The 11,156-nt window shown below is 47.2% G+C and overlaps 1 protein-coding gene across 1 annotated transcript in view; it reads right to left on the reverse strand.

Annotated features, from left to right (window-relative positions):
• The window catches only part of CSMD2 (CUB and Sushi multiple domains 2), a 579,057-nt gene extending 571,882 nt beyond the window's left edge, over positions 1 to 7,175 (reverse strand). Inside the window, exon 1 of the mRNA XM_054012126.1 lies at positions 6,911 to 7,175. Within this exon, the coding sequence (XP_053868101.1) occupies positions 6,911 to 7,067 (157 nt within the window). The 5' untranslated portion in view covers positions 7,068 to 7,175. The remainder of the gene's footprint in view (positions 1 to 6,910) is intronic.
• Between the last annotated feature and the right edge of the window lie 3,981 nt (positions 7,176 to 11,156).

The following is an 11,156-nucleotide window of genomic DNA, read 5'->3' on the forward strand; positions in this document are numbered from 1 at the left end:
ACAAAGTTCTTTATAGCTACAGCTGGGAATCTCCTGGGCGTATGTTATATGACCGATGCTAAGTAAGGTTAGACTGCCTGACTTTTCCCAGAATACATCTGACCATTAATATTGTCACTAGTTTCTTCTGGACAAGAATGATGTATATTTCACGTTACCATCATCTGAGGGGGTGATTTGCAAGAGCACTTGGTGTCGCCCTAACTCGGCTCCCGCTGAAGTCTGTGGGGCAGGTGGAGGGGTTACCACTGAGTCTGATCACAGCAGCGCTAGACCAGTGCTGATCTCTGACAACACCCCACCCTAAAGGGTTCAAAATGAGTGATGCACAGCACAACTCTGCAACTATTTGTGACCAAGTGCCTAGTACTAAAGTCACTGCATACTACAGGCTCTTTAACTAGTCAATGTAATCCCGAAGGCTAGATCTACCTACAGCCTGTGCCGGCAAAACTTACGTCGCTCAGGGGTGCCAATATTCCACCCTCCTGAGCAACATAAGTTACACCAACATAAGCGTCCGTGTGCACAGCGCTCTCCCGTCAGCATAGAGCATCTTCACTAGATGTGCTGCAGCTGTATCAGTCCAGCGGCGCCACTACAGCGCTCGACATATACACATGGCCTAAGTCAGTCTTAAAAAAAAAAAAAAAAAAAAAAAGGACTAACAAACATCTCATCTGGTGTAGCAATTATCTACTCTCTCCATAGCAACATAAAAATTATCCTGCAACAGATCATCTAAACCAGTATCCTATCTCCAACCAGCTGCTGCAGAGGGTGGTACAAGAACCCCTTCAGTTAAGGGATAACCTGCCTTCAGGGACAGTTTCCTCCTGACCGCCATGAATTAAAGGCTGGTTTTGGCCTTGAAGCAGGTGGTTTTATATCCTGCTTCTAAAAACTCATGTTTATTTTACAATAATCACTACAATAGACTATCAAGGCCTGCCAATCCTCAATAAACCTCCCTGGACGCTTGCACACTCTAGCTCTAATGACAGAAGGTCTTTGTGGATAATTCAAGCATTCAAGAATGGGATTGATTTTTTTTAAACATGGAAGCTTCTCAGATACTATGGTAATGAGCACCATGATAAAATCTTAAAATAGAAAGATGTTGCCTATACCCTTGATGACAACCAACTTGAAAATAAGTAGCAGCTTAGAACAAGCCATCGGTAGGGTTATTCTAGTTACAATAATTGATGGATAACCATTATAGAATTTCCATGTCTTACAGGACTTGCCCCCACTCCCACTGAAGTCAATGACAACATCCCCATTGACTTCAGTGCTGCAAGACCAGTCTCTCTTTTCAGGAAAACTAATGAGGCATCTAAAAGCCAGGGAGCCCCTGTACTCTTGTTCATGGCATCTTTCTTTGTCCATCCGGTAATCCCTACTTTAGAGAAATGTCCTCATTTTTGTTGCCCCACAGCCTAGCAGAGGGGCTCTCAATCAAGCATTAGGGAAACAAAGCCAGAACTGATCTGTGTGTCAAGCCTGTCTCAACAAGATGGCAAAGCAGGCCCAGATTTCACGCCCGGGCCTAGCAAGCAGTTTAGAATTTATTTTTCCTTGGTGGGAGGAGAAGAGAAGAGACCAGAGAACCTGTAGCATCAGATCTTTGGGTCATGGAAGAAACCCCAGTAGGGTCTCATATATTATGGAGACTCTCCTTCCCCGCGCTCCCACCTCCACATACTCACCATCTTCTGAAGATTAAAAAACAAAACGGTCTTTTCAGGATGTGCATGAATGATGCCTATCATACTGGGATCCCAATAACTGAGTGGGACCTCTAGGTACTACCACAACAAACAAAACTTATGGCCCAACCTGGTAACCCTTCACCTATTCTCCATTCGGTAACTTATGGCTGCTGGTGCTGCAGTCATCTACGGCAGTGGTTTTCAAACTTTTGGGGTGCAGGAGAGGCTCAGGGCTGGGACAGAGGGTTGGGGTGCAGGGGCGAGGTCTCAGGGTGGAGCTGGGAATGTGGGATTCAGGATGTGGGAGGGGGTTCTGGGCTGGGGAAGGGATGTGGGAGGGGGTCAGGGCTCTGGGCTGGGGGTCAGGGATGAGGGATTTGGGGTGTAGGAGAGGGCTCCTGGTTTGGGGGGGAAAAATCAGGGTTGAAGCAGGGGATTGGGATGTGGGATTGGGGTGTGGGCTTACCTCAGGCGGCTCCTGGTCAGTGGGGGTGCTAAGGCAGACTGCCTGCCTTCCTGACACCACGCTGTGCCCCAGAAGCAGCCAGCAGCAGGTCTGGCTCCTAGGCAGAGGCACGCAAGCGGCTCTGCGCAGTTCTCGCCCGCAGGCACTGCCCCCCCCCCCCCCATTGGCTGGTTCCCGGCCAATGGGAGTGCGGAGCCGGTACTCAGGGCGTGCGCAGAGTCCCATAACGCCCCACCCACCCACCCCCTAGGAGCCAGACCTGCTGCTGGCTGCTTCCGGGGCGCAGTGCGGTGTCGGAACAGGTAGGGACTAGCCTGCCTTAGCCGGACTGCACCGCCGACAGGACTTTTAACAGCCCAGTTAGCAGTGCTGACTAGAGCCACCGCAACCCAGTGCCTTCCACTCTGTGACCCAGTACTGGGTCACGACCCACAGTTTGAAAGCAACTGATCTAGAGGACCAAAGAGCACGCCTCTCTGTCCTTCTGGGGCCCAACAGAATGCACGAGTTACACTGTAAACGCTTTGCAGCAGGGACTTACCCAAGGTCACACAGAAAGTCAGTGGCAGAGCATGGAATAGCTCCCGAGTCTCTTGAATCATAGTGCAGTGGCCTAGGCATTCATTACACCATGTTGCCTCTCCAGTAAATTACTCTCTCCCACTCCCATCCTGATCCCCCAAATGCAAAGAAAGCCAAAGCTTCAGGACGTATAGCGAACATTCAAGGAACATTTCCCCCAGCATATTCACTAACAGCTTATACTTGAAGAAAATCTGTGTGACCCCCTGTGCAAAACCGCATGCAATTCTGCACCAGCGTCCTGGTCCAATTGGCTCGGGAAATGCAGCTATATGGAGTCTGCTCTGAGCTGGGCTGATTCTAGGCCCCTGCGCTCCATCGGAGAGCTGGCTCAGAAGGGTTCTTACCTGGCCAGCCGGAACTGCTTCTGTCTCACTGGCAGCATAGAGATATCCCCCAGGGGAATCATTACTTCTCCCAACCTAATACACTCCCAGTTCTCTGCCCAAAAGGCCCATTCCCAGCTCTTCGCTTCCCAGCACAAAACTGGGCCAAACCAAGAGGTTTTTCCCCCAGACAAAAAATTTTGCTTTGAGATTTTGGGTCTGAACCTGATCATTTGATGGGAAGCTGAGGAGTATGACCAGCGCATGGATGGAGACAAGGAAACCTTTGCATGAAGCAAGTTTATTACAGCCCTAGCAAACATTAAGGGCCAGACAGTGGCAGTGTCTAGTGTGGGAAGGAGGAGTCACAGCTTAGACTGCACTCCCATGAGGCTGCAGCCATGGTCCCCACACTGCAGGTAGGAGGGAGAGCACAGGCAGCGCGCCTGGTTTTCCCACCTCTCGCAAGCAGGTGGGCAGGACGGATGTAAGGAGGCACCGAGATGGGCTGACACCCTTATTCAGCCCACCCTCTACACACTAGGCAGAGTTGTCCCAACCTGAAGAAGAAAATAAGCTGCACCCAGTAAAAGGCTGAAATAAATGACTTCTTCCCCTCCCCCAGGAATAAGGGGAGAGCAGGGAATTCATTACAGTTACATAGGACATTGTTTACAAGCTTAGTCTATCCCTAATCTCCAGTGCACCACGGTTGTTAGCAGGACTCCTGTTGCAAGCAGCAGCACCCCAAGTTTTGCTGTATGAGGTGCTGGCGTATCCGACGAAAGAAACTCCCTTTAAAATGTTCTGTCGGATCTCGTCATATCAGTTGCTATTCATTCCCATCCCTACCTTGTCAAAACGTCCAGCCAGCTTTACATTGAGTAGTACTCACTTCCCAAGGCGACCTGTGGGGCTACTCCACCTGTAAGGAAGCGCTACTCAGCTGGAGTACAGGTACCGGGGATTAATCCACATTCTGACTTTTTTTTTTTAAAGGGATGATTAATAAAAATGAATTATTTGTGCGCCCATACAGCAGCTCAAAATTAGTACTCAACTTTCCTTCCCCTCTTCCATCTTTTTAGAAAGAAATCAGCCCCAAACTACTTTCTATCAGGTCAAAGGAAACTAAAATGTCTAGGCCACTTTCCACCCAGTGCATCTTTGCATAATCCAGTCATCACCAAAACACAGTCTTAACTATAATGGTAGAAACGACCTCCATTATAACAGCTTTTTTTTTAAAAAATATGCTATATGTGTCTGTCCATATATATTATCTAAACTATGCACCCCAAACCCATCTCCGAGGCATCTTTGATTAACAATGCACAGATAGCTGAGGGTGAAAAATAATCATTACAAGTATATGCCTTTGAGGGATAAGAAAAACTACAAAACTATTATGTGGTGTGCCCTCTCTCTGACTAGCTGCGTATTGCTAGTCGCCAGCTCGCAACCACAAGAAAAATCAGTATCTTTTCGAAACAGACGACAAACTCCGCCAGGTTATTCCGACACCTCTTTTTAAATTCAGCGAGTGTCTAAGAAATGTATTATTCTTTGAAGAAAAATACACATCCCCTACCTTATAAAGAGAATAGCTTTAGCTACAGTTGGTTCAGTTCCTTGCAGAAGATTAAGACAACTGATCATGCTTGCCATTTCCTGAGTAACACGCATCTGTAGAGATCATCTGCAGCAACCTGCCATCCCCACCCCCCACCCCTCCGAACTGTATCAGGCTGTAGGAATATTGACAGCTCTGAATAATTAGAGTAAGGGTCATGTAGTAACAGTAGGATTTCTCAATTTTCTTTTTTTGCTCTTTTTCTTTTTTTGAGACAGGCTCAAACTACTAACTGATAGTTTTATATATACAACTCTAGTGCCACACTATGGGAATTCATGGTTATTGCTAGCCACGCAATCCCCAGGAAAAGGCTAGGCTGAAGAGATAGCATGTTGAGGACATGGTCCTATAGAGGCTCATTATTAGGGCCAGCAAGTCCAACCCTAGACTAACCTGAAAATATCTGATCAGAGGACTGCAGGAAACAGTAGGCACCTTCACCCAATGGGCAGTTATAGCATCCCTGTTAACTAGCTGCATCTTACTAATCTCAGAGCTGATCCCTTGTTTTGACAAAAAGGTTGTTCAGAATCTCATGAAGAAGCAGTGGTGTGCAGGGGAAAAAAAAACAAAAACATACACACACACACACACACACACACAGAGATAATTGCCTCATGGTCCTACTGCAGCTAAAACAATGAAGGACTTCTGGAGACCTTTCACAGACCTGGCACTTGTGTAAAAGAAGAACGGGGTACAAATCAATTAACAACCCAGCAGTGAAGGATCCTGGATAGGTATAATTTTAAATGAAGCAAAAAATGAGGAAAAAAAGAAGGGAGCTGTGCTAGCAAGGAGGACTAAATGCAGAACAACTGGGCACTGAAAGAAAACCAACAAGATCCTGCATGAATGAGTCAAAGATAGCAAGGGGGAGCAAGGGGGAAAGGAGAGAGAAAGAGGAGAATTGTAAACCCCTGGAATAGTAAATCACTCGTTTAGGTATCTGTCCAGCACTCCACTCAACCCAGCCAAACAGCACAGAGCTAGGGGGGAGGTTTCTCTGTCCTCAGACAGACTCAGTGCTTTTGCTGAGGGGAGAAAAAAAAAAAATCAGGACGATATCTAGCTAGCTAGCTATTTCCTCCCAATGAACTGATTTCCTCCTATCCTAGTTGGTGCCCCCAGTTGGTAAAACTCTTTGGTGTCCATTGTATGATACCTCAGGAGCATAAGGTGCTAATGGTCTTTCTGAGTCTCCTTGGAGGAAGTCTGCCTTACATAATAAAATCAGTGTTGCATTTCAAATACAACATAAAGTTTACAAAAAAAGAGACCGCTTCCCCTCCCACCCCCCACGCGTACACACACACACACCCCAACCCCTTTTGGCCATGTTGCATGAGGCACATTCGGGCAAACCTTATTTAGAAACATTGGGAAATTGGGAACCCCTCAGTATTAAAGGAAGAAAAGAACAAAATGTTTTTCTTCCCCCTCCTTCCCCCCATTACACAAAGCCAGACCCTATACAAGACCACAGCAGAAATAAACTTCAGTTTCAAACTGAATCCTTTGCTTTGGATATGCTCCAAAGGCAGTTTCAGAAGCAGGGAGAGGGTTAAACCTAATCTTTTTTTAAATCTATTTTGACCTTTCCTAAGTTTAAAACTACATATTTGGCTAAAAATATACACCTGTATAACGCTGAGGCCAAAACAGCTAATGCTTAAAAGCACCGCAATCTGAACTGTTTGAGGAGAGGAATCACAGAAGTGCTTCCATTTACATGTAAGAAATCCCTAAATCTATTTTATAGGCTGTAGGCAAACACTGGGTGGAGAAATAATGAACTAAGATGCACACATAAAAAAAAGTGACGGCATTTTTCTTGGTCCTCTCGCATTTGGGACACACTGATCTGATCCTTTGACGATGCGGAGTAAAATAAGAAACAAAACCACCTTTTTATGAACCCAGACTGTAAAATTGTTGCTCCCATAGGATATACAGTACCTGGAAACTTTATCTTCCTATGGAGATACACAGCAACAAACATGATCCCTGCACGGTCTATAAAGGAGGATCTCCTCCTCCCACCCAAATTCACACACACACACACACACACATATATATATATATATATAAACCCCTCCAAATGCAAGAGAATGAAATCTGAATCAAGCAGCAAGGGGGGAGGGGGAATGCTCCCAAAGTTGCCAGCTTCCTCCATTGCACTCACCGGTTGCTGAAGCAGCCAACAGCCCCAAGGAGAGCAGCAGAACCCGGCTCCAGTAGCTTACTTCCACCGTCATGAGAGCAAAGATCCCCAATTTCCCCCAATTCCTTCTAAAGCCGCAGCTGCATCCCGTCCTGTCCCATCCCAGAGAAGGTTGCATGTCAAGGGGTGGTGGGGTTTTGTTTTCCTCTCCCCTTTACAATTGGGATGGTCCTCGGATCGGCTGGAGGAAGAGGAGGAAGGAAGGGGGGGTGGGGGAGGTCAGGATGATGATTAGGATTATTATTTTAGCTCGGAAAAAAATCCCAATGCATGGAAGGCTCTGAGCTTCTGCAGCTGGAATGAACCAACTCTCGCACTGGCTTGGGGAGAGGAGGGCTGGCTCTTTTTTTCCTCCCCCTCCCTCCCTTCTTTCCTTTTTCCCCCCCCCACTTAAAAAATGCCTATCTTGGATCAAGCTTTTCAGGATTAGCAGCACAAGGTTCCCAGGGAATTACACTTTTTGATCAGCACCATCAGCATCCAGGTGACTAATCACCTCCACATCCTTGTTCTCTTCTTCCTTAAATCGTGGGAAAGGGGGTACTTCAGCTGTGTTATTTTGGCGGAGGGTGTGTGTGTGTGTAGACAGTATCTGATTCAAGATTTTTATTCCACCCCTACTCCCCATTCCCTCCATCCTCCCAGAAACAATAAACCACACATTATGTTTTAGGATCCCATTTATTTGTTCATGTTAATACCCACCCCAGGTTTCTTCTCCTTTATAGAAGCAATTCCCCGCAGATTCCTCTTAATCCACAGATAAAATGTCCAATCGGCAGCTCTCCTTGGCGTTCACATATCCGTTAGAATAAATCTGGCATGCATCACCCTCCATATCCCGGCTTTTGGGGGGGCTGTGTAAACAACTTGATGATATGGACACTTTTTATGACCAAGGAAATTGCGTTACAAACACAGGAGGGCTTGCAAGAGGGGGGGATACCCCAGAGAAAGCCCCCCCACACACACACACGCTTTGCAATTGTTACTTTTCCCAGTAGCATGCGCTCCTGGGGAGAGATTAGGTTCTGACAAGTGGGACTGGTTGTAGGGGAGGAGGGGGGAAATGTTTTGGAGATGTGTGTGGGGGGGGACTTTGCGTCACCCCTTCCCAAATCATCGCATGTTCCTTCTCACTGGGCTGGCTGCCTCTTTGCAGAGCTGCCAGGAGGAAGGTTTGGGCTTTTTTTTTTTTTTTTTTTTTTTGCATGGACTAGCACATTTGCCTCTACGGTTGCATGCAAAATAAAATAATAATACAAAAAAATGCCAGTCTGTTAAAGCCACATTCGGGCACTTCGCAATGATGTGCCGCTCCGTGGGGGCTCATCCGCGACACACCACACATTAGAAACCCCACACCCCTTTGCCCCCTTTCGCAGTCACAGTTTTAAGCTCAGTCCCTTTGGGCAAACGCAGGAGACCCCCCTCACACACCTCCCCCCCCCCCCAGTTATCTGCGGATTCAGTTCACCCTTCCACGCGGAAGGGATCGGACTATATCCGAGGGGGGATCTTAACTGCAGGTTTTACCTCCTCCCCCCCCCCCCGGAGAAGGGGGCGCGGGTGCATGGGAAAGGCAGAGAGACATGCCTAGAGAAGGGAGGGGACACACACACACACCAGAGCCGAGGCTTTCACACTGCCTTGGCATCCAGAACATGCACCACTGCGAAAGAGGAAGGGCTGCTGCTGATTTTCTCATTGCAACCTCCAAAGCTGCAACACATGGAGGGGGGGGGGACCGGTCCAAAGGCACCACTGACGGGTGCTGCTGCTCCAGAATGAGCTACGATCCCTGCCTCCCTTGGCTCGCCTCTGAAGTGACTGGAGAGGGGGCGGAAGAAAGAGGGTGGGTTTTTGAACTAGTAACCCATCCCCCCCTACGTTATTGCTTTGCATTTGCTGCAGTTCCTTGCTGCAAAACCCCCTTCTTCAGACTTGTTACGGTTGCCTTGAATGAGCTCATCTGACAGCTAGAAAACAATTTATACCCAGGGCTGGTAAATCTCTCCCTCCACCCCCGAATCAATCCTCTCTCTCACGCGCACTTTCTCTCGGTCCCCTCTGCTTTTCAATCCCTCCACTGCCTACACCGGGAGCCGATGCCAAAAGCCAAAGCAACCAGGGTTGGGACATGAAAGAGTCGCTTTATGTCTGTTTCAACTGCAGTGTCCTATTCAAATAGACCTTATTGTTCAAAGGCAGAGAGCCAGCTAGAAAAGGATCCGAGAGGAGGGTACTCCACTGCGCAGCTCCATCCCTCCCTGGCCCCTTATACAGATAGTGCAAATAATCCCCCCCCCCCCCCAACATCGCATTCAGCTGAATGTGGGAGTTGCTTGCTGCACACAGGTAATAGGGTGAGACAAAGACGACTAACAAGGGATCAAGAACAATATGCAGGCATAATAAAGTCTTTGGAAGGTACACTCCCACTTTATTCCTGCTTAGCAAAATCATATCTTTTTCCAAATCAACTCTCCCCCCCCCCCCCTTTAAAAAAAAAGTCTTCCCCACAGCAACGCCGGGCTTAAGGTCTCCATCTCTCTTAAAAGATTTACATATATTTGGTGACTGGTAAAGACAAGTTGTGTTGTGGCAGAAGCCATCAGGGTTAATGTTGCTTGCCCCTCATCTGAAAGAAGAGAGTGTGAGTGTGTGTGTGTGTGTGTGTGTGTGTGTGTGTGTGCGCGCACGCGCATGCACTGGTTAACTCGGATCTTAACCTCCACTGCACAGCTGAACCACTTGCTAAATTACCTTCACAGTAGACTAGACACAGGATTTTGCCATTCTAACCACCCACTAAGGAGCGGGGACCTTTTGCTCCGCAGTGCCACCCACAGTCAGACCCCAGGCTCAAAACCTGCCTGATGCGGACATGCAAACACCTGTTGTATCCCATCATTTCCCCAAACAGAGCCAAAGTCATGTAAATGACTGTGATTCCACACACAGACACACCCCGCAAAACACAGTAATAAAACGTAGTATTTCTAAATGTCTGTAAGCCACGGATCCTGGTATGATTTACAAGTGTTAGGACTTGTCTTCACGTACAGCGGTGAAGCTGCACCAGTGTAGCACTTGAGTGAAGATGCTACTACACCAACAGGAGAGCTTCTCTCGTCAACGTAGTTAATCCACCTACCGAAGAGGCGGTAGCTATGTCAATGGGAAGCCTAGTGTTGTCTACACCGGGGGTTGGTGGGTATAACGACCTCGCTCAGGGGTGTAGATTTTTCATCCCCCTGTACAATATAGTTAGACCAATACAGGTCTAATGTAGACCTGGGCTTAGTTAGTCCTCACAATGATTGTCTGGAGGTAGGAAGTATTTGCTCCATTTTACAGATTGGGAAACAGAGACACAGGAAGGAGAAAGAACTTTCCCAGGATCACAAAGGGAATTGGTGCCAAAACCGGGATCATCATCTAGGAGTTCTGACACCACGTCCCCTTACTGCTGCTAGAGAAAACTCCAGCCTACATATACAGTCACGGTGGCTATGAATGAGGAGTCCTAGAATTCATCTGAGCTGGTGATCTTAGACTATTTCTCCAAGATAAAAAGCAGCACAATTAGCAAGTCTCCATAGGGATCTGAAAGGTATTTGGACAAATAAAATAAATCCCCAACATATACTTTGTTAACCAAACACGGTTGCTGTGGGTGAAAAGAGCAGCATTTAGCCGGGCAGAAAGTATTAGCCAACAGCCGCATACATAGAATAATCTCTCTGATTATACAGAAGCTGCAGTCACTGTGGCTTTGCATAGGTATTATAGAAAAGTCCACTTTTTATATTAGACTACACATGGAGCGGAGATTTCAAAGGAAGATGCAACAGCTACAGTAATAAAAAAAATCTACGCACAAGTGTTGCACCTGAAGATGTACAAAGGCACTTTTACATGTAAAAATTTGACTTTTGCCTGCCTCCCACCCACCCCCCCCCCTTTTTTTTTTTTTTTGCACACTCGGACACATGATGCACACACAGACGTAGGGGCTTTGGACTCACAACTCCCAAATAATTTTTTGCAGATATAACCAGTGCTTCTGAAGTTTGGCCTGTGCTGGCTTCCTTCTTCCCAGTCATATTCCACTGCTCTCCCCAAACCGAAATGTGTTTAACTATAGCTGATAAACCTGTCCACAGGTACAACCTCATTTAATAATTCCCGCACCTTATGGCCT

The sequence above is a fragment of the Malaclemys terrapin genome, chromosome 22 (genome assembly GCF_027887155.1).
Source record: "Malaclemys terrapin pileata isolate rMalTer1 chromosome 22, rMalTer1.hap1, whole genome shotgun sequence".
Classification (NCBI taxonomy): domain Eukaryota; kingdom Metazoa; phylum Chordata; order Testudines; family Emydidae; genus Malaclemys; species Malaclemys terrapin.